General features: G+C 47.0%; 8 protein-coding genes across 9 annotated transcripts; 3 read left to right on the forward strand and 5 right to left on the reverse strand.

Annotated features, from left to right (window-relative positions):
- Window positions 1-20: 20 nt before the first annotated feature.
- On the reverse strand, window positions 21-10069 carry LOC6595137. 2 transcript variants are annotated; one of them, XM_026993271.1, is made up of 10 exons: window positions 10013-10069; window positions 8654-9017; window positions 8354-8582; window positions 7855-8245; window positions 6768-7794; window positions 6453-6706; window positions 5669-6387; window positions 5442-5607; window positions 5267-5345; window positions 4965-5070 (listed from the first exon to the last, which is right to left on the reverse strand). In XM_026993271.1, the coding sequence occupies exons 2-10, from the start codon at window positions 8733-8735 to the stop codon at window positions 5024-5026; spliced, it is 2994 nt and encodes a 997-aa protein (XP_026849072.1). In that variant the 5' UTR covers window positions 8736-9017; window positions 10013-10069; the 3' UTR covers window positions 4965-5023. The 2 variants fall into 2 exon arrangements, with proteins under 2 accessions (XP_026848618.1, XP_026849072.1); XM_026992817.1 differs by lacking the exon at window positions 5267-5345 and having other exon boundaries at window positions 21-5070.
- Window positions 10015-12101, forward strand: LOC6595135 (venom allergen 3). Its single transcript, XM_002020265.2, has 3 exons — window positions 10015-10115; window positions 11296-11435; window positions 11504-12101. Exon 3 carries the CDS (start codon window positions 11555-11557, stop codon window positions 12062-12064), a length of 510 nt encoding a protein of 169 aa, XP_002020301.1. The 5' UTR covers window positions 10015-10115; window positions 11296-11435; window positions 11504-11554; the 3' UTR covers window positions 12065-12101.
- LOC6595136 lies at window positions 10123-10769 on the reverse strand. The gene is made up of 2 exons (XM_002020266.2): window positions 10692-10769; window positions 10123-10628 (listed from the first exon to the last, which is right to left on the reverse strand). The coding sequence occupies exon 2, from the start codon at window positions 10609-10611 to the stop codon at window positions 10255-10257; it is 357 nt and encodes a 118-aa protein (XP_002020302.1). The 5' UTR covers window positions 10612-10628; window positions 10692-10769; the 3' UTR covers window positions 10123-10254.
- A 195-nt stretch (window positions 12102-12296) lies between the features above and the next one.
- Window positions 12297-13067, forward strand: LOC6595134 (N-alpha-acetyltransferase 40). The gene is made up of 2 exons (XM_002020264.2): window positions 12297-12704; window positions 12773-13067. Exons 1-2 carry the CDS (start codon window positions 12334-12336, stop codon window positions 13008-13010), a joined length of 609 nt encoding a protein of 202 aa, XP_002020300.1. The 5' UTR covers window positions 12297-12333; the 3' UTR covers window positions 13011-13067.
- Window positions 12980-13912, reverse strand: LOC6595133 (pterin-4-alpha-carbinolamine dehydratase). The gene is made up of 3 exons (XM_002020263.2): window positions 13749-13912; window positions 13544-13682; window positions 12980-13354 (listed from the first exon to the last, which is right to left on the reverse strand). Exons 1-3 carry the CDS (start codon window positions 13889-13891, stop codon window positions 13055-13057), a joined length of 582 nt encoding a protein of 193 aa, XP_002020299.1. The 5' UTR covers window positions 13892-13912; the 3' UTR covers window positions 12980-13054.
- Window positions 13913-14210: 298 nt separating this feature from the next.
- LOC6595132 lies at window positions 14211-14531 on the reverse strand. The gene is made up of 2 exons (XM_026984369.1): window positions 14480-14531; window positions 14211-14425 (listed from the first exon to the last, which is right to left on the reverse strand). Exons 1-2 carry the CDS (start codon window positions 14526-14528, stop codon window positions 14211-14213), a joined length of 264 nt encoding a protein of 87 aa, XP_026840170.1. The 5' UTR covers window positions 14529-14531.
- A 196-nt stretch (window positions 14532-14727) lies between these two features.
- LOC6595131 (extensin) lies at window positions 14728-17916 on the reverse strand. Its single transcript, XM_002020261.2, has 3 exons — window positions 17458-17916; window positions 15538-15807; window positions 14728-15473 (listed from the first exon to the last, which is right to left on the reverse strand). The coding sequence occupies exons 1-3, from the start codon at window positions 17569-17571 to the stop codon at window positions 14886-14888; spliced, it is 972 nt and encodes a 323-aa protein (XP_002020297.2). The 5' UTR covers window positions 17572-17916; the 3' UTR covers window positions 14728-14885.
- A 3033-nt stretch (window positions 17917-20949) lies between these two features.
- On the forward strand, window positions 20950-21543 carry LOC6595129 (general odorant-binding protein 99b). Its single transcript, XM_002020259.2, has one exon. It carries the CDS (start codon window positions 20971-20973, stop codon window positions 21439-21441), a length of 471 nt encoding a protein of 156 aa, XP_002020295.1. The 5' UTR covers window positions 20950-20970; the 3' UTR covers window positions 21442-21543.
- The last annotated feature ends 2 nt before the right edge of the window (window positions 21544-21545 follow it).

Raw genomic sequence — 21545 nt, forward strand, 5'->3', positions numbered from 1 at the left:
AATTATTAATCATAAAATGCTAATATTCACTTCTTTGCTCTTCGGTTTTTGTTTTTTGTTTTCGTTTTCGTTTTGCTTGCTTTGCTCGAACTCGATTCTTGAAGACATTTACGCGCTCTTAATTGACAGAAATACAATATGTTTGTTCTTGGATGGGATGGAATGAGGTGGGTGGCTGCCGATGCCGATGCTGATGGCGGTCTTTGACAACAGGGAAAACTGGCCATTAACTAGGGGCTAGTTAGGTGACAATGGGACTTTTGTGTGTGGGCGGGGGGAAGATTACATGCTTATATGCAATTCATTTAGCTAAATTATAAAAATAGCATTAATCCATCTGGTGAAAAGTACAAAAAAAATTAATTACAATTGAGGTACACAATACACATACAGATTTAAAAATCGTTTGCAGTTTTACAATTATATATTTATACATATATGTATATATAGATTAAAATCAATCGATTTCTTATGTACAATACACAAAAATTGTTCATTTCGCGCTAAATAGTCTTTTTTGTCACGCATCAAAATACTCTCTATCTCTATCTCTCGCTCTCTCTCTCTCTCTCTCGGTCGGGCGATCCGATCCGATCCGGTCCGATCTCTCTGTTCCGCTTAGACATTAATCATTTGCATTTAATATTATATACAGTACACAAACATTGGCAATTTTATATTTTTATATTTTTTTGGTAGTCTTAAAACATTTTTCTTGCCATTAGTTTAGGTTTTTTTCTGTTGACTTGGCTTTGTATAGTTCCATATTGAAATAGTCAAGATGCCGTCTTTTTTATGAAGATAAATTACAAATTAAGTCAATTCGATTCTTGATTTTGTTTTCGTTTAAATGTTTTGTTTAAATGTTATAAGCATTTGAAAGCGATTGTCGCGTACTCGTTTTTCCTACTATTTCATTAGCTTTTCTTGCTCCTGGTTTCCGTTTCCTCTTCTCACTGGCCTACACGCGTTAACTATCTGTGTCTGGTCTGGTCTGGTCTGTGTCTGGGTCTGTGTCTGTGTCTGTCATTCTGTCGATCGGGTCTGTTCGGTCGGTTTCTTGAGCTGGAGCTTATGTGTTTTATCTAATAATGGTTTGTATATTCCACAAAAATATACCCAAATGCTCGTAAAGTTGCAATGGTATTGCACGCCCCTTATGTACGGGTATTTATGTATGTATGTATATAGTATTTATAGTATAGATGCAATTTGATACGCCGATTTCCTACACATTCATATAGCTACAAATATCAATCATTGTCTTAGACTACAAATCGTTATTGTTTGAGTGAGTGAGTGTCTTGTTTTGTTTTAATTCAAAAGCCGCTTTTGTGATTCGATACGGAATGTGACTATATATATATACCTACATATGCATCTGTGTGTGTGTGTGGGTGTGGGTGTCGAATGAATATCGTTAGGTGTCCTCATTATTGTTTTGCTCTTTATTGCTCTAACTTGTTATTGCATTATAAAAACTATTTCCATTTGATATATCCTATAGCTAGTACGTTCTGTATGTACACTACTACTGCTACTGATTTGGCGAAGGCGATAGTGGCAATGGTATATGTATGTATTATATCTCTCTCTCTCTATGGGTTCGAGGCGTGCTGACAGTATGTGCAAGTGCTTGACGAGGGATGTGGGGGGTCGTGGCGTGGCTGGCTAATATTCTATGTTTGTCGAATTTACTGCAAGTGCTACTCGTAAAAACTAACTTCGATGCATATTGCTTTTGATTCTTATTGACAGTTATCGTTGGTTATCAACTACTCTCCTCCTCTCTCTGACACTCTCTATATGTATACTCTACTCGGGCTACACCAAAAACCAAACACCTACTCCCTAATCCCTCTGTCCTCCCCTTCGCTGTCCTAATTGTTCCTTAACTTAGTTTTGATCTTGAAAAATATGCAAAGGATGTTTTGAAAAGTTCTTTAAGTTTAGTTCATTACTAAAATAGCACCTTGTATTGTTCTGTGTGTGTTTGAGTGTGTGTTCAGATGAGTGATCGTTCGTTGTTCGAAGTTGAAGTGTAGTCAAACTATAAGTACATACATATAGTACATGTATAAGTAGTAGGTACATAATATTAAGAGTAATACTGTTTTAAAAATTAGTTTCAAACAGATGCCAAGATTTGGCAATTAACATAACGAGAGCGATTTTTAACATAAACTCCCATTTCGATTGTGTGTCTCATAGAACATCATACGATTCTCGGCTGTGGCACACAATCTACATAAGATATTTGAACATATAGCAATCATTCACACCCATCTTAGAAGACTACCCAAACTCGAGAGATGTTTCCATCCAACAGTCCTCGAATTATTACAATATTCACAGGAACATCACGGATAGTGGAGGAGTCCTCATCGAATGGGTGCAAAATAGACAGTGCGGGACATAAGTGTTAGCACAGCAATAGCTTTTCAGTTTACTGCTGGTCTATCAGCTATTCTTGTCTTGGCTGGGAAAAGGCAGAATGATTTTCCTCTGAGATTCTGTGGCTTCTTTGAAGGTACTTTGAGATTAAATATTGGACAGTGCCACGGAACTAGGACAAAGGTGATCAGATGGGCTCATAGATGGGACATAGCTCATTGACATAAAGGCGAAATGCGTGAATCTTATAGAAAATTAATTAATTTATCGGACGAAAGTATTTATGTTTTGATAATTACGTTGGAAGAGCTATTGAATCAGCAGTAAGCTGAAAAGCTATTGCTGCGCTAACACTTAAGTCCAGCACTGTAGATATATAATAGGTATGTATGCTCAGATGTAGGCAAAGTTCTGTTTCGTTTCGGTTTGCAGAATACAATACAATACAACAGTAAACAGTAGAAGGTACAACGTGCGGTGAGTGAGTGCGACTGGCGGTTTGGAATTTGCGGTGGCTTTCAATGGGTGGGTGGGTGTGCGGCAGGGATTGCTGGTTGTGTGTGTGTTTGTGTGTGTGGTGGAGGCGAGCCTTGGTCGGGGGATATGTACGAGAGTTTGTGTGGGTGTGTTTGGGCGTGGGCGTGGGTGTGGGCGTGGCGTGGTATTCACATATTCAGCAGAAACGGCAAGTTTAAGGCAGTGTAAAGTACATATACATACATATATCTTTGCATGTACAAATACAAATATATATACAATGTATATACTCGTATATGCAGGAATGCATGTAAACCTATGCGACAATTTGTATAACTAACATTAAGACTTATCACTTTCACTTGGTTGGTTGTTGGTTGGAAACGAGAAGCAACCGCCGCGAAGCTGCTGCTGCTGCCGCTGCTGCTCTTAGCTAACCAGATTCTCGACGTCGGACACGACTACCTCCAGGTCCGATGGCAGCTCATTGTTGTCTGTGGCGGCGGTCGTCGTCGCAGCCGCCCCTGCTCCTGGCTTGGGTGCAGACGCTGACGCCGGTGCCGTTGAGCGCGTCCGGAAGTTGTGGAGACTCCGTCGCATCGGCTGGGCAGGCGGTTGTCGCTGCATGGCGCTGGTCGAGGCGGATTGCTGCAGCGGCAGGGGTAACGCTGCTCCCGCAGCAATCGACGAGCTCGTCGTCGTGGTGCTGCTGGAAGATTGACGCGAGAAGCTGGGCGGCCCTGCTGTCGTCGTGACGTTCGAGCCACCGCCACCAAGGCTGGCTCGCGGAATGTTGCTGAAGCTGTTGCGCGAGTTGCGCGTAGGCGGCACTGGCGCTGCCTTTGACGAGGCACTGCTGTCCCTGCGCAGGTTTGCATTGGAGGAGGAACGTCGCTGGGGCGAGGCAGTGGAATTGCTCACGGATGGATCCTTGCCGTTCTTGGCCCCACTGGCCTTCAGGTTGAGGCTGCTCCGCTTCTTGGTCTTGGCCAGGTTCTGGCTAAGATTGATGAGGTTCTGGGTGCTGCCAAAGTTGCGCGTAAGATTCACAGAGCCGCCAGCGGCCTGGGCATCGGCTTTCACTTTGCTGCTGCTACGTCGCGGAGCCACGGCGAAGGGATTGTGGGTGGACAGCGAGTTGGAGCGACGGTACGAGCTGCGCTGGACAGGAACTGGTGCCGGTGGCGCTGGCCCCTCCAAGCTGCCTCTGTTGGAGCTGGGACCAACTTTACAGCTACTAGACTTTGATGTGGAGGCCTCGGCCTGCAGATCCACATTCTCGTAGCAGTGCTCTGTGGGTCGCGACGTTACCGGAGGCTTTAGCGTCTCGTAGTTAGGCTCGTTGAGCGTCAGAATTTGGTTATCATCCTCTGCCTCATTGCAGAGAAGTAGAGCGCTCCGCTTGGTGCGCGCCGCGATGTCCTTGGAGGCAGGCTGCCCTGCAGTACGCGTACTGCCCTTCTGTCCTCGCTTGGGCCGACCTGCGACCACGTGCGTCTTCACTTTGGGCTTCTTGGACAGACGCAGCGAGAACTTGAACGGTGGCTTGTAGACCACTTGGAGTTTCACCTTCTCGTTGGACAGATTTCCCATCGATTTGGTCTTCTGCGGTGGCTTCTGTACCAGCCTTTCCGGTGTGGACTGCGATTTGCTCATCACCTTGCGGACCCGGGAGCTGTGCTCGATGTGCGAAAGCGGTTGGGCCACGATTGGCGATTCCAGCAGCCACTTTTGCACCTTGCCAAAGGTGTTGGTGTGATTGTTGGTCGTCGACAGATTGGAGGCATCATCGCCGTTGTTGTTTCGATGTGAGTAATCGATGATTTCCTTCATGTGCTTGCCCAGTTTCTTGTTGGACTTCTTGGGATCCTCCTCCAACGACTTCTTCTTGCCAATCCCCTGGGATCTTTGCGTCTTCTTTGGCTCTGCACTTGAGCTAGTTTTTCCAACTCCACGGGAACCTCCCACTGCGACGGCGGCGACGGCAGCTGCTCCTGCAACCGCTCCCGTTCCAGACTTCTTGCTGCGCTCGCCACGCACCTTCTTCTTGAAGGGCACCTTTGTCCGCACAGCAGTGTGGACTATCACCCCGTTGTTGTTCTCCGGCAGTCGCACCGTCTCCGTGGTGGCGCTGTGTATTATAGTGACGGACTTAAGCTTCAGATTCGACCGTTTCGCCAGCAGCTTTGTGCTCAATATCTGCCGAAGAGAGACACAGAGAGAGGGTCAGATTAAATAGAACGGGATGGGATCGAAAAGGAATCGGAAATGGATTCAATGCTCATCAAATGATTCCTAGATTCTGCCCTAATATAGCCGCACGAGACTACTGCTAAATGAACGTGTTCTTCAATGGATTCTAAAGGGATTCGGACGTCGAATGCTGGCTGCTCACCCACAGACTGAGATTGAGCCTGCGCAAGCCCTTTGGCCTCCTGCTGATCCCTTAGCATATGCGTGACCAGGCGCATTAACTTTTGCAAAACCAAAGAACAAACTCAAGTCAAATTAAATTTCTCAATCAATTCCCATTTAAAGAAATTGTCACGCCCCAAATTCGTGCCACTTACCAGCAACAAAATGACGCCAATGGCGGCCAAAGCCACTGTATACCAGTTGTGCTGCATCCACTTCTTGAATGTGGCAATGCTCTCCTCTGAGAGCAGCAGCTTGCGCAGCGTGGCCAGCGGGCCGGAGGGATCCACCTCGCGACACTTTTGAAAGACATCACAGTATCTGAAAAGCAACGGGGGATAATGAGTGGCACCTTTGGGTTTGAGAATGTGTGTAATCGAACCCATTGTAGTCATTGCACGGTGTGCCTGGCTTCGAGTACATGTCCGGTACATCGAAGGGAGCCTCATTCCACTCGAAGGAGCTCCTGCACGCGTTGTCCTCGCCAGGCAGCTTGCAGCACAGCTCACAAGACTTGATCCGATCGTCCTGAGGTCCGGGTATGCACTGGCATGACTCCAGGCCATAGGCCAAACAAATGCTGCCGGTGCAGTCGCCCATATAACAGACAAATTCCTTGTTGCAGATCGTCTTGTTCGGCTTGTTCACCGACGGCGGGCACTGGGGCACACGTCCATCGCAGAACGAGGGATCGCGACAGCCATTGTCGTCACGGCACTTGTCGCCAAACTTCAGCTTGCAGTCGGTGGTGCAGCAGGGGCCCTGGGAGGGACTGCAGCGGGCATGCGGTGTCAGGGTACAGGGCGTCTCATCAATACGCGGCTGACGGGACATGGGAAAGCAGCATGAGTCCTTGCAGTCCTCCTCCCAGCCGCAGTCGCATTGCTCTCCCGGTTCTACGACGCCATTGCCACAAATCGAGGACTGTGGCTCAGTGAAGCAGCCCTTCATGGAACGCGCCTTGGCATTCAGTACGGGCTCAATGGACTTCAAAGAGCAGGTGCTGAACTTGTTGTTGTTCTTCTTGTCCCCGGAGGTGGCACGGGCAAACATAATGAAGTTGCCATCCTCCCCGCCAGGCGTGCACTGTTCGGGATCGTGCTGGAAAAGCCAAAAGACGATTAGATCGATGATCATATAAAGGAATGTGGAATGGGGGACCCTACCGGAGAGCCGAAATTGTGGCCAATTTCGTGGGCTAACGTCACATGTGAGACGGCGGGTGGCACATGCTTGCCATAGTTCAAGAGCGTCACAATGCCCGTGTTTAGGGACTTCAGGGAGCCCCGATAGTGTCCATTCTTCTCGCAAACACCGCCAGCATTCTTAAGATCTCCCGTCCAGGCCAGTCCCAAGGTGCCCATCTCAAAGTCGCGGTAGGTAAACATGTAGGCCAAGCAAAAGGCATCGTAGTCTTCCTCTGCGCAGTGGATTGAAGCGATTAAATCATACGGAAGGAGCATTCATTTCAATATTCTTACCCGAAAACAGTTCCAAGAACTTCTCCACGCCATAGTTACCGGGGAAGCGATAGCTGGGATCCTTCATGGCGTTCATATTGTGCACCTTGATGCGCTTTATCATGAACGTGATGTTGTCCGGCTTGCCATCGTTATTAAAGTCTGTATTTCGATAGATCGAGTTGGCACGCTGCACATGACGCGTGATGGCCTCAATGGAGGCCTCGTCGGAGCCCATTTTCTGAAAGAAAGTGTGATCTGCCTGCAGATACAGCATGCACGTGGTCTTGCGATCGTACAGCAGCCGCGGCGAACTGTGTATATCGTCGCCCCTACCGCTCAGCAAATTCGTCATCAGCATGCTGTTAAAGCTCGGATTGTGTGGATTCGGTGCGAATATAATCTCCGGATTGTAGTTATTCACAATGATGTTTGGTTTTTTGGTGGCTCCGTTTTTTGTGATGATCTCCACGTGTGTCTTGTGGCTTGGACGATCGTTGCTGTTGCCGTTGCTGTTTCCGTTGTTGTTGTTCCCCAGGAAGAGCGTTGTCCAGTTGGCATTGAAGAAGTTACTCGGTAGATTTCCGTTTCCGCTGTTGCTGTTGCTGCTGTTGTTTGGCTCTTCGTAGGGCGTGCCAAACTCTGGCTCGATGGGACGATTGTATGTGCTCACAATGATGTTCTTGTGCTTCGTATACAGTTTACGCACATTGTTGTTGCTGTTTCCGCTATTGTTGTTGTTGCTATTATTATTGGCATTGTTGCTGTTGTAGCTGCGACTGCCTTCGCCGACATTGGAGGGATTATAGTTATTTACAAGTATATTGCGGTTCGACGTAGGCTTCGTCAGGGTGGCCAGAAAGCTCTCGGTGCTGCGGCCAGTGTTCCTCGTTGTCGAGGTGGTTGGATATCTTCTGGTTGGCCTCTCATCACTCCGATCCTCTTCGGAGGCCAGGACGCGAAAATCATCATTGTAGGGCACCTCCAGATCCAATGGCAAAGGCGGGTTACGATTGTACGTGGGCGTAGGACTATCAGACATGGCCACCTAGAAGAAAAAACATCAATTAGATCCGATACAATGGCATTTCCCTTGGCAATTGCTTACCTCCTCTGGCAGCCAACGTTTTTTTCTCAACTTTTCGCTAGCGCAGTGCGTCTTTGTTGGCACCTGGGAGCTCAGACCGCCTCCGAGGTGCTCCTTTTGCATATTTACATCACTTAACTTATAGACTATGCTGTGGACGCCGCTCTCGGCGAGTTGCTGGGAGTAGCGTTGCGCTGGCTCGATGTAATAGTGCTCCGCTTGGGTTTCAATCGTGCCATCGAGCAGATTATCACTGGTTAGAATGGCCTGCACATGGGCAGCCTCATCGTCCTCCAAGCTGCCGGTGTAAATGCGTGAGACATCGTAGTCGATGGGTCCCAATGTGTTCTCGATTTCCACATCGTGGGCGAACACCGAATGCGGCTGTTGACGCAGCACCAATCGAAAATCTCTGCGAGGAGAGAGAGCGAAAGGGGGACAGTGATTAAGTGTAATCGGAGCTCGGAATTGAATTGAGTTCAAGCTGCAACAAAGTCCAAACCCACCCACGCACACTCACCTGTCATGGGCCGAGAAATTCAATCGTATTGTGTGCGCTAATCCACTCGAGGACGATGACGACGACGACGACGACGATGTCGATGTCGACGACGGTGTGGGATCCACCTGACGCTTTTGGCGGAAGCGCGCCTGCTCCAAGTGCCTGAGCTGGGCTGCCTGCAGCACACTGCGATCGAAGTTCGCCGCCTCCCAGTGCTTGATGTACGGCGTCAGTTTGTGGGTGTAGCCTGACGAAAGATCAAAGCTCTTGACTCAGCGTTTCCTTGTGGGTAAGGGGGGGAAAGTATTGGGCACTTACCTGGCAGCTTGAGTGGCGTTGGAACGGCCAGCAGCTCACTGGGCATCCACAAAACCGCCAGGAGCCCCAGCAGCCAGCTCATCTGGCTGGATTGTGTTGTATTTGTGTCTGGGCGATAGTGTGTGTGTGTGTTCTGGCAGTGTATGTGGTGTGTGTGTGTGTGTGTGGAAACCTAACTAGTTCTAGGTTGCGTTTTCTTGGATTAACCTCTGTGTCTGACCCCCAGGCATCACATTATTGCAGCCGTCGTCGCCGTTTCGCTCTGTTGCAATAGAGAGTGTGCCAGAGGAGAAAGAGGTGCAGTGCAGGGAAATTGCTCAGGCCGCAATCCGCGTACCAATCTGTGACATTTCCACGCGAGAAGCTGTTGGAGAAGAATGAGAATGGATATAATCGAGTTGATTGCACTAACGGTTGCCCTGCCACTCTCGCACAAAGAAACACTGCATTACGTATACGTCCGGACTCCAGAGCAGGCTCACAGCTACAGCACCAGCTCCAGCTCCAGATCATATGGAGAGGGGCAAAAAGTGGCTTTCACCTTTTCCAGCAACAATAAAATATACGCAAAATCTTTTGTTCAACAACAATTTTTGCGTTTCTTTGCATAAAAGGCAACAGCAACAAACAGCAGGAGAGCAGTGAGAGAGGAAGAGCAGCGCCACAGCATCTCATTAGCACTTCACATACGCACGCACACATCCATACATATGTACGTCCGTTCGTATAGAGAGTTGGTTATAGGTGTGCGTGTGTGCCCGTGAAAATTACTGTTAGTTTCCCGTTTGTGGCTTTCCAGTCTTTAGCGCACATTTCCTTTTGGTCAATGGAATTAAATGCATTCCTTTGCACTATTGACAACCGTTTAATTGGATAATTATTCTTTTCTTGCTGTGCGTGCAAAAGGGTTTGAGTGTGTTGTTGTGTACAAATGTGTGTGGCTGTGTGTGTATTCTGGCCCAAAAAACGCTGATGCGCTGCTTCTTACTCGCTGCTCGCTGTTGTTGTTGGTGGCTTAAACCAAAATAAGATACACGAAATTCAATTAGCCACAAATTGTTGCACTTTTTCGTTTGGTTAATTGGATTTGGCCAACTTGCAATACATATCAAATATTTAAAAGAAACAAACACGCGCAAACACACACAAAACAATCGACCTCCACTGGTCGCTGTATTTCCCATTAACGCGCTACCACTGGCGTAAATGGTTATAAGCCAGTCCCAAGTTTTTTTTTCGTTTCGTTACCAGGGCCCAAAAACCTGTTCTTCTGCTTATTCATCCAGGCCCGAAACAAACGGATTTCCCGTGCAGTTTATGGAGTTATTATTTATGTAAACCTTGATTAATGGCACATACTTTTTATATCCACTCGAGCACTGGCATTTTAATTCGTTTTGTTCTCCAGAAACAACTTTTTTTTGTGTCGCCACCATCCACCACCCACCGAGAAACGAACCAAGTACGTATTTAAACTGTTTCAGGTAGGTATCGATAGTTTACCATCGATAGTTTCGTTATTTATTACAGGAATTTTACATTTTGCAGAATTTAAAATCTATTTAGACAATATACATATCCTCTTAAACACGCCTTACATATTAATTAACAGATTTCTTAATCAACGACAGCTGCTTTTGAATGCCTTCACGTAGTTCTTGGGCACTCTTCTCCAGCACCTCGCAGCAGGACTGTAATTGCTTTTTTTGGGACTCCAAGGTGTCTACTGTGCCAGTCAATTTCGCCACCTTTTGATCGTAGGCATCAAACACTTTCCACCACGACTGAAGCGGTAGATTCTCCGGCTCCGTCAATAGTTCATGTTCCAAATCTGAAATTTCCGAGCTGCTTTCTACTGGAGGCTGTTGCACTTCAAATGTTTCCATATCCGCCAGCATTTCATCCACAGTTGGGGCAGTTGGTGGTGGCTCCTTCTTTGGTTTGGACTTCTTAAACATTGTTGTTGCTTGCGATTCTGTAAGGTTCAGAGTGATAACGTCAGCAGTTCTAGGCAAATGGGCACAGAATGCACACTTACCTTATTTTCCGGAACTGTTAATGCCTAAACGAATGTCGGCAGTCTCGAAGTCTCAATTTGCTGCTATATGTACTTTTATTTTAGTAAATATACGAAATTGGAAAACGTAAACAAAGTATTGTTGATTTCATAGGGATGTCAGTATATCGATATATATTATTTTTTAATAAAAATTATTTCGATATTTTTGTGCGATAGACGGAACGAATTTGGCGGTTACCGTACTTTATTTTGAAATCATCATCAACTATAGTTCATAATCCTGAATAATACACTATTTTCTCACTAAATTTAAGGTCACTAAAGTGAAAACTATACCATCGAAAGATTGTTGGTTATATAGATCTTGGCTATTTCTAAATTAGGAAACCATTAAAATATTTTCCATATATTAAATGAATTTATCTTTGTTGCATATAAGATCTAAGAAGCAACCCTCTTAAAGCGTAAGAAATCAAATTAAATAATCTTGCAACCATAAAATTTGCAATTAAACGAAATCTATAAGTAGCCCCATTCGATATTCTTCTCTGCAGTAGTTTCAAAATGAACATCTTATGGATTGTTGTGTTGCTTCTGAGTAAACTCTATTTTCATATTTCAGGAGAAATCATTACCTATAAGACGAAATACCCTTATCACATTGCTCGCAAAGTTTATCCCAAGCCAACAAAGTCTATAAACTATTGCAAGTCGCTCCTCTGCCAAAAGAACGTACGCCATCTTACTTGTGAAACGAAATTCGTGAGTAGACATATAACATCCAGAACGTGATCTGTCGGTGGAGATATAAACGTCTTTTTTCTTCCCAGTGGGGTCCCAAGTGTGGGAAAAGCCACGAGGGCGTGCGACTCAAAAAGTGCATGAAGAATATTCTCGATCTACACAATACGGTGCGCACCCGGCTGAGCCAGGGACTAGCTCATGGTCTTCCTCGAGCGAACAAACTGCCTTTGTTCGAATGGGACGATGAACTGGCGCTCATGGCGATGCGGATCACCAATCAATGTAATGAGGAAACGGCGAATCTCTGCGTGAACACATACCGCTTTCCTAATGTGGCAGTGACCTCCGATTTTGTTGATCTCAAGAAGCACCCTGCCAAAGGCATGTCCTTTTTTGTACAGAATTGGTGGAACCAATATCGCAAAATATTACCCGTTCATGTGGCTGCTTTTCCGGCTAATGCCTCGCGAGAAATGTGGATGTTCGCCAACATAGCGTACGGGAAAACCCACCTTGTGGGCTGTGGCATGCTGGACAGTGGATTCAAACGCTTCGTCACGTGTGTCTATAACGATAAAGTTGGACCGGGAAATCGCCTTTACAATGTCAGACCAACCGAAGTCAATGTATCTAACGCACAGCTATAACCCAACAACAATTATTAAATGTCTACCTTTGTGAAAATTTAAGTCGCTTTTTCGGTAGAACTGTGTAAATTTGTTACATGGCAAATACATAGATGTAATTATCAACAGAGACACCTGGCGGGTGACGAGTGTATTACCCGAAAGTGTGACCGTAGCTTGGAAAAGAATAATCGATAGCTCGCATGTGTTTTGTCATCACTGGTTTGCGCGCTTCACTTTTTTGTTTGTTGTTTTTCTGCTAATTTATTAACGAAACGAAAACAAATATAATGGGAAACCAAGACGAACTCAGTACCGGAGCCAAGCAGAAGTTTGTAGAGGCGGCTGCACGTGCCAAAAATCCACTCGACACATTGCCATACGAGAAGTACACGGCTCCGTCCGGCGAAGAGTTTAAATTGATATGCCGCACAAAGAGCGATGCCGATGCGAAAACAATAAAATGGGCCTTTAAGCTGGCAGAAACAAACGTGGGGCCCTACTACAAACAATTGAAAATGGGCTGGCAGCCCAAAATAAAGGCGGCGGAGCACAACAAGAACTGGGCCCGCTATCTGGTGGCTCAAAACGACAAGAAAGAGAATGTGGCCTATTGCATGTTTCGCTTTGACATGGAAAACTACGACTGTATACTCTATTGGTGAGTGAGCACATTAAACATTCCCTTCTCTATTGTATTGAGCAATTAAATTTGGCTTTGCTTTGCAGCTATGAAATGCATGTTGCGGCCAGCTCTCAACGCAAAGGCCTGGGACGGTTTATGATGCAAGCGCTGGAGGATTGTGCCCGCCACTGGAATCTCGAGAAGGTCATGATTACAGTGCTAAACAACAATGAGAATTCCATATCGTTCTACAAGAAGCTCGGCTACACCAAGGACGAAACATCGCCGGATGTTACAGAAGAGGCCGAATACCAGATCTTTAGCAAGTCCACATTGGGCTGAATATTTATTGGATTACCAGAGAGAATACATGCAAGAAAGATTAATTATTTCAACAAATTGGCCTGCGTCTCAAAGTAATTGGCCATGCGAATGTCCTGGGAGCTCAAGCCGCCGACGTCGTGGGTGGAGAGAGTGACGTTGATTTTGTTGTAGCAATTGAACCACTCCGGATGATGGTTGATTTTCTCGGCCAACAGGGCCACGCCTGTCATGAAACTGAACGCCTGATTGAAGTCCTTCAGGACAAACTGCTTGCAGATGGCATCGCGGCCATCCACCAAAGTCCAGCCAGCGTCCAGGAGGGGCTGCAGCTTCTCGGCACGTTCCTGTTCATTTAGTTTGACCTGCGGCGAGCAACAAGTATGTAGAACAGAAGCGATACTCAAATTTTTCAAGCCACAACTTGGCCTTGGGGGTCAAATTTCTGAGGCGATAAGCGGGCGACTAAGACAGTCTTTTGATAAACTGAACTGTGCTGAGAACGCAGTTCAATTGCCCTTGCTCCGAAATATGCCATATATTTTCCCACTCACCACCATTTTACGTGTTTTCCCTGTCGATTGTTTTTGAGTACTGTAGAATCTGCAAAGCCCCACACCGCCACCAGTTGCTGCTGCTGCCGCTCTCGTTGTCGTCGTATAGATAGCTGAATTCGATTCGGCTTTGCGATTGCTGCGCGTAAATCAAAAGCTTCTCAAAAATCTCCCCAATCACAGCATTAAGCGTAGCGCTACTCACCCCCAATCTCGCCTGCTGGCCCCGCTCTCGACAGTTGATTCGGCTTGAAACAAACCAGATTTACTCCGACGGCCCCCAAGTAGATTTGCAGCTTTTTGAAAGTTGCTTTTAATCACATTCTGAGCGCATTTTGTTAATAACATTTTTCGCCCCAAACTGGTTTTCCCCCCGCAATCAGCTGTTCTTCAAACTGACAGAGTGGCCAGACAGCTGTTTCGTTATTGAATCGATACTTTGCATTGATATTTAATTCCTGCATCGATACTTGTCATCGATATTTAATATCTGCATTAAACGGTAGTTTAATTTAAATTCGAATTCAAATTCAAATGTGATATATTAGTTTATTCGTTGTATTGTATATAATTGACAGATAACTGATAGTTCAAAATTTTATTGATAAGATTTGATGCGACTTTCTATATATTTTATGAACTGACTTTTTTGTGATAAATTGGCCATTTACTTGTGCACCACATTGTCTGCTTCACCATTGCCGTAGTAATCGTAGTCCGCATTGGCCGTTGAAGTTCTCATCTTGGGATGCTCCGTGGAGGTGGCCAGGTCCATGGGGTGTCCAGTGGTTGCCTCTGTGGCTGCTGGGGTTGTTTTCCGCCAGCGAAGGCTGTAACGGCTACGCAGAAATGGTGGCTTGGTGACCAGGGTATTTCCAAAGACTAGAGAAACCCAGCTGTGAGAAGATATATATGAAAAGAATGTTATTTGCTTACCAAAGCCCAAGAGGCAAACGCACAGAATCAGCAGCAGGGTCAGCTTCATTCTGCAAAGCTCTTCCAATGTAAACTGTGTCCACAGCCTGCAGAGTCAGCTCAATTTATAGTCAATTTTGCATGGAAGCGAATGATAAACAATTCCCCGAGGTCAGAGGAAAGCGAAAGCACTCATCGTCATCGGCAGTTCCCTGGAGTCCAGTTCCCAGTCCCACCCCAAACCAAGTTCATTCACCGCTTTGGTGATTTTACATTTTATTCGTTATCTGTGGATGCGAACACTTACTAAGCTTACGGGTTAAACGACATTGTACAATACATCAAATCGGTTTATGCCTAAGAAATATGGTAATAAATACGTGTGTGGATTGGGTTGGATTTGATTGGATTGTGTGAGCGAAAGGCCTCAATTATCCCCCTCAGCGGGTCTCGGACGCCTCGGACCCGACGGTATTGGTGGCGGCGGCACATCAGGAACCTCGCTGTTTTTACTCTCCGATCCGTTCCGGATGTCCTCAAAACTGGGCTTTACCGGCTCCAGGTTCAGATCCAACGGCAAGGCTTGCGGTTCCTCTTGGGGTGGCGACGGTGGTGGTGGCGCTGCGGGTGCATTCGCTGCTGATGCTGCTGTTGGCTCCCGGATCGGGTAGCCCTGTGTGGGGTAGTAGTCGTAGGGCGGCAGATAGTTCTGGCGTACATATCCAGCCTGATCATAGATCACCGGGTACTGGCTGTACGGATAAGGAGGCAGATGGGTCGGCTGTCCAGTGTACTGCGATGGCAGCCGGATGAGGACGGGCGGCAGTCCTTGTTCGTTGAGTGGCAGCGGAATCTGTTCCTTGGGCATTTCTTTGGGCTCAAGTGATGGCGGAGCCGCCTGTGGCAAGGGCTGTTGCTCCACAGGCGTTTCCACAGGCGTTTCCACAGGCTGTTGGGGCTCGTATTGGGAAAATCCAGCAGGATACTGTGCTCCAGTGGGCAGGGGATAGGTCAGCTATAAGAGACAGTCCTTAGTTTTTCATTTCATCTCGGATTTAATCCTTCATTCTTATACTCACCCTCTCGTTGGGCGTCAGACCAGGCACAATTGGCTGACCGAACCTCACCAATGGAGGACTGTAGAAGCCGTACGGATTGTAGGGCCCAAAGGGAGCATAGCCCGGCTCATGAATGGTGGGCTGGATGACGGGATAGGCCCTGCTGGAGGTGAGATTATCATCGGTGGTGATGAGGGCATTGTAGACTTTGGGCTTCTTGCGCAGACGACGAGCGGCCTGCGATGATTCGAGGCACAAAACCAGACCCAGTAACAGAATCAGCAGCGTTCGCTGTAAGAATTTGTGGTTAATTTTTTGGTTTTTCTTTCACTGACAGCTGTCCCTGATTTGTCACTAGGTTCTGTTGCCAATGAGAAATCATAATCTGTTTAATTGATCGCCATATCGACAATCAATCAATGAATTGTTTGGACTACGCACAATCGAGTGTTTGACGGAAGTTGGACTCTGACTCCGCTGAAACCCCTGGCCTTTCAAATGCCAGCGGTACCACCAGTTGCTGCATTCAAAACGTGGTCCAACGGTCCGACGGTCCAACAACAAGCATTCAACACATGTCTGCCTTTGTTGTGAATTAACTACACTTCATTAGTTTTGAATTGAAATGTAGATTGTTCCTTTAATTGGATTACGCGGAGCCGATCGAACCGGACGAACTGTCCGAGCGCTGATCAGGGCGATCATGGGCCCCGCCACTGACTTCTGGACGGCTTTCCTTCGCACACCCCCGACCCTAGAGAGAGGTGGAAGCCTAGGTCTAGGTCCGGAGTCCGGTTAAACAAGTTGCTCTGGCATCGAAATGCACTCAAGCGATCCCCGCGGAACTGTGACCGAGTTTCTGATCTCGATCTCAAATTGCTGCTCTCGGATTCGGATTACACACAGACATTTGTGCTGGGCTGGGCCGCACGCCCCACTGGCCCCTGGCCCCCTGGTCCCCTGGCCCCCTGACTGACTGACTGACTGGCAATTTGCTTTGCTTTCCATTCATTTCACTTTGACTTTCCTTTGGCGTAAACAATCTCCACCCACACGCCTCCGCCTTTCAAAAATAGAAAAGATCAGAGAGCAATTTTCAACGCTTTTCCTTTTTCTATTTTCGTTTTCGTTGCGGCCTCAGTAGTGAAATGAATCGAATCACCAGACAATAATCGTAATGATCTCGCGATCAGCGATCAGCGATCACGAGCATTGATCATGTGTGGAGTGCTGCACTTCAGCTAAACGAAATTGGGCCACATTGAGTGGCAAAGTGTGGGGCAGGCAGGCAGGCCATGCCGTGCCATTGTAATAATCGTTAAAAGTGATAGTTGAAAATGTTTCAGACCTTTGAAGATCACATTGATCTGGTGGATGTAGGTGTTTTATAGGTGGTCCATGTGGCCATTGGAAGACCATCAATGATGCCTACTACTGTTGCCATTTGAACTGCAATGAACTCTGATCGAATGCATCTGCTGCTCGTAGGGCACTTTTCAGTCCCAAAATACATTCCATTTGTTTATTCGAATCACTTGTGGTTAGAAGAAGAAAACTTAAAACTCTTGGACCAATTCTATTTGATAGAACGAATGCTAATGATTTTTTAAGCAGAACGCTTACTCATAATTATAAGAAACAAAAGTGCTGTCTGCGGAATCATGTGGCAAATGTTCTATTCACTTTATAGTAGCACATAAATATGTATTTACTTCTCTTCCCAGACCTCTTATTCGCTTCGGATCTACTGGCCTGGCCTGCAGCGTGACTCAGCCGCCAGTCTTAGCCATGGCTCTGACTTAGACCAGTTCAAAGGCGAAATAGATGGCATGGCATGGCCAGTGGTGTAACCTTAAACCTGACGCTTCGACGGGCATCGAAAGTGAAAGTGTAGCCCAGAGAGAAGTGTCCATCAAAGTGATCCATTTAGGTATCGCTTACCTTTTCCATTTGCATATTTGTTGTGTGTCTTTTGCGTGGGTTTTGTATGCAGGCAGTGCACTCCGAGAATGTGTCGGGAAGGGAGGCTCCAGAAAAGCCCAAAAGATATCGCATAAATTTGTTGAATGAGTCTCAGCCTTAGCCTTGCTTAGCCTTCTGGCTTCTTGCAGTTTTGCTTATGGCCGCTTATGGGAATTGTTTTTAAAATGCACAATTTGTTCACCGACTACGCGGCGGCGCTCGCGACACGTAATGACTTTGAAAACAAGTTGCTATAAATAATATAATGCAATATACTGCACATGCAAAACCCAAGTGCCAGTGCCGCGGAGCTCGGAGCTGGCGAAGGGGCCTCAGATGTGGAGCACAGAGAGACGGAGATGGCGAGGGAGACCGGAGTTGTAGACGTAGACGTAGACCGGAGCACAAGTTGACGCGGAGGCTGCTAACGTTCGACTGGCGATGGCGACGGCTGCGCACGCGCGTTTCTTGTTGGACTTGGAGCGAACGCTGGGCGCGCACTCAGGCCAACCTTTTATACCTTCGGTAGATGGAGATGGTGGGAAGGTGGTGTTGTGGTGTGGTGGCTTTGGCTTTTATTGGCCCACTGGCAGGAACTTCTTGCAGTTGGCCTAGATTTCAGGCTAACCTTGCAACGGGTCGGGTGCTTCGACTTTTAGGTGGATTTCGTTCCTCCCAAATATAGGCATGAAGCAACAGCCTCCTTAGGGTATTCCCCTTTTCGACCAATTCCCTCACAAAACGGACCCAAATAGCTTTCCCATGGGATGCCTTTTCATTTGGCTTCGTTTTAATTGCTTTGTGGCTCAAATTGAATGCAATAAACCGGGCGAAAGTGTACATAGAATGGCAGCTGGAAGAAACCGGGCCGAGGAATTTGTTCGGCTCTCCCTCTTCACCTTCACACTCTCCACTGAGGGCGTCACAACTTGTCTCTATTCTAGGTCCATGACAAATGAGCTTACGCTTACTGGCCCAAGTTTCACTTTCATTAACCACAAAAGCCCAGAACAATTGTTGCTGCTGCTGTCTATGTGCCTTAGTGGCTGCCGCCAAGACCCCCCCCCCCCCCCCCCACACCACACCGCACCACTCCATTATTAACCAGATTGTTAATACACTCGTCTCCCCCTGCAGCTCTCCTCTCCTCTCATTCTCCTGCCCTGTCTGGCCTGGCATGATTATTTGTTTTCATTCGCTGCTGCCACTGGCTGCAGTCACGTTCACTGTCAGAGGGAGGTGATAAGTGTCAGTCAGGTCGGTCTCCGTCTCCCACCCACAGATCTGCCGGCAGATCTGGGGGTCAATTGCAACAATTTGAAGATTGTTAGACCCCTGCTGCTGTTGTGGGCGGAACCTCTCCTGCCGTGTTTTCTTCTTGGCTTTGGCGGTACTTTCGCTTTCCCTTTTTTGTGTTTTGATTGGCATAATAATGGGTGTCGTTGCACCAGGTCACTGTCCCCGGTGTTTCAGTCGCTCCAGTACACGTAGTCCTGATACAGGGAAACCGCGTGGCGCTGCTTATGGAGTCCGAAGGCGACTCTGTCCAGTACATGTAGCCGCGGCGCGGCTCGAGGAACAGGGACCGGGGCTCCTCCACCCCCTTCCACAAGAGCACGCGCCGACTGCTGCCATCTAGGCGGGTGACCTCGATGAGACGAACCTCCGCATCGGACCATCGGATGCCGTCCGGCCCAATCAGACCCGAGTCCACGATCTGCTGCACATAGGAGCCATTGAGAAAGGCCCGGAAGATGCACTTGGTCTTCTGGTCAGTCCAGTAGATGCGCCTCTCCGCCACCGACACGTCCAGGGCGTGCGCATCGCGCACATCCTTGAAGGGTATCGCTCGTAGTCGTGGTTCCGTTCCCGTCGCTGTACTCGGTCGAGAGAACAGCAGGAAGGCGGCAGGCACAGGTACAGGCAGAGGTGGAGCAGGCCCCATTCCCCACGGCTCACGCACGTTCTCCACGGTCTTTCCATCGCACCAGACGCCAGAATCCTGAAGACGCCGGTGTCCAGATGCCGTTTTCAGACGAACAGCTGTTCCACCTCCACCCCCAGTCCGGCGTCTGTTCTTCTTCTTCCTTTTTCAATTGTTTTCCTATGAAATTCGTCTTTTGGGCAGGGCGGAGTAGTGGGCCAAAACTGCGCCAAAGGTTGCCGTTGGTCGTTTCGGCATCGCTGCAGACTCTGTGGCTCGACTTTAACTTTAAATGCGAAGAAGGTGGAAAGCACGGAATAGCCGTGGAACAGCGGCTGTTTTTGGGGAGTGCCCTGTGACATCAGGACTTACAGCAGCCACTATAGGCATACGCACAAGGCACTTTTGTTCATACAACAGTAGCATAAACAAACGAGTATCATTCCAATTGCTCAATTCTTTATTCCGTCGAATATTCCCAGCTATATAGAACATTTAGCCATGCCCACATATTTTTATACGATTGATGAATCAATTTTCTACTTAACTGGCTTATTTTTAATACTTGCTTTTTTTTGGATTTTGATTAAAAAAAGGTTTTAGCGAAAAAGGTCAACAAAAAAACTGTGGCAACGTAAGTGAGTATGAAATGTCACGTCAACCGGAGTTTGGGCTCAGCTATACCCTATTTCGTTGATATATATAAAGAAACTGGTTTTCCAAGCTGCGTAATTAATATAGAAATTATCTCAGACTGTTATGTTTTAGACATATTAATGCATATGATTAGGGTATTGTAAATATATCTCGATCCCGATACGCATTCTTGGTTTCTGTAAGAAGAACACTACCTTCAAAATGTCGTTGAAATACCTTTAAAACAGAGACTGACTAGTTTTGGCCTATGTTGGTGCATTAGATAACAAACATTCTCTCAGTTCTATAATATCCATTTCCCAGGGTATGCAAAATGTTGCTCAATCCGCGCCATGTTGGGGAACAGTGCTGCTCGATTTCACGGCACATGAGTCTGGCCCATACAAATTGAATGTTGCCAGCAACATAAGACGTAAGAAAACGTAAATGAGGATGGAATGTAAGGGACATTGTGACGAGGAAAAATCCCAGAGAAAATCCCAAAAAAGTCCCATGTAATTTTGACACTTTCATGTAATTTTGACACTTAAAAATACCGGAAAATACCGAAAAGATGTATGCACGTGCTGATTGCTCAGTGACGCCATCTATGTACAAGTTGTACTCACTGTGAAAAGCCAACTGCTATGAAACGAATGCGTTTCAGATGGCGCCCTATAGAGGCACCACTGACGACTTTTGTACCTCGATCGCGGTGATCACCTCATTGGCGATAAGAGCCAGATGCACACCAGACATGTGGACATCTGTGAAAACTTCTTTATTTGGTTGGTGCCCTCTGGCCTTTGATAAGGTAATCAATAGAGCAGTCAATGACACGCTTAGCGACACAAGAATCCAATTGCTATAAATACAAATGCTGAGCGCAGCAAAAAGTGCAGTTGCAGTTGCATTCCCGCAAAGACATCACTATGAAGGTTCTCATTCTCCTCCTGAGTCTGGCTCTTGTTTTGGCCTCCGCCGACCACCACGAGCACCATCACCACGCCGATGGCGCCTCCTCCTATGTGGTGAAGAGCCATGACGATCTGGTATCCTATCGCAATGCCTGCGCGGAGAAGGTACATGCTCCAGCCGAGCTCGTGGCCAAATACAAGAAGTGGGAGTACCCTGATGATGCGGTTACGCACTGCTATCTGGCCTGCGTCTTTGAGAAGTTCGGATTCTACGATGAAGAGCATGGTTTCGATGTGCACAAAGTGCATGTTCAGCTCTCTGGTCCCGGTTCTTCCGTTGATCATTCTGACGAGACTCACCAGAAGATTGCCCAGTGCGCCGAGACCCATTCGAAGGAACACAACTCCTGCGCCAAGGCCTACCACTCCGGCATGTGCTTCATGAACGCCAATCTGAATTTGGTCCAGCACAGCGTCCAAGCCTAGGGTTCACGTTCGGAACATCCTCTGGACCAGAACATTCCTGATCATTTGTCAAAAGTTCAATAAAAATATAGGTTTTTGAATCTTATTATTATTTATAGCTTATT

The sequence above is a fragment of the Drosophila persimilis genome, unplaced genomic scaffold, assembly GCF_003286085.1.
Source record: "Drosophila persimilis strain 14011-0111.01,24,50 unplaced genomic scaffold, DperRS2 tig00000000-arrow-pilon, whole genome shotgun sequence".
In the NCBI taxonomy this organism is placed as follows: domain Eukaryota; kingdom Metazoa; phylum Arthropoda; class Insecta; order Diptera; family Drosophilidae; genus Drosophila; species Drosophila persimilis.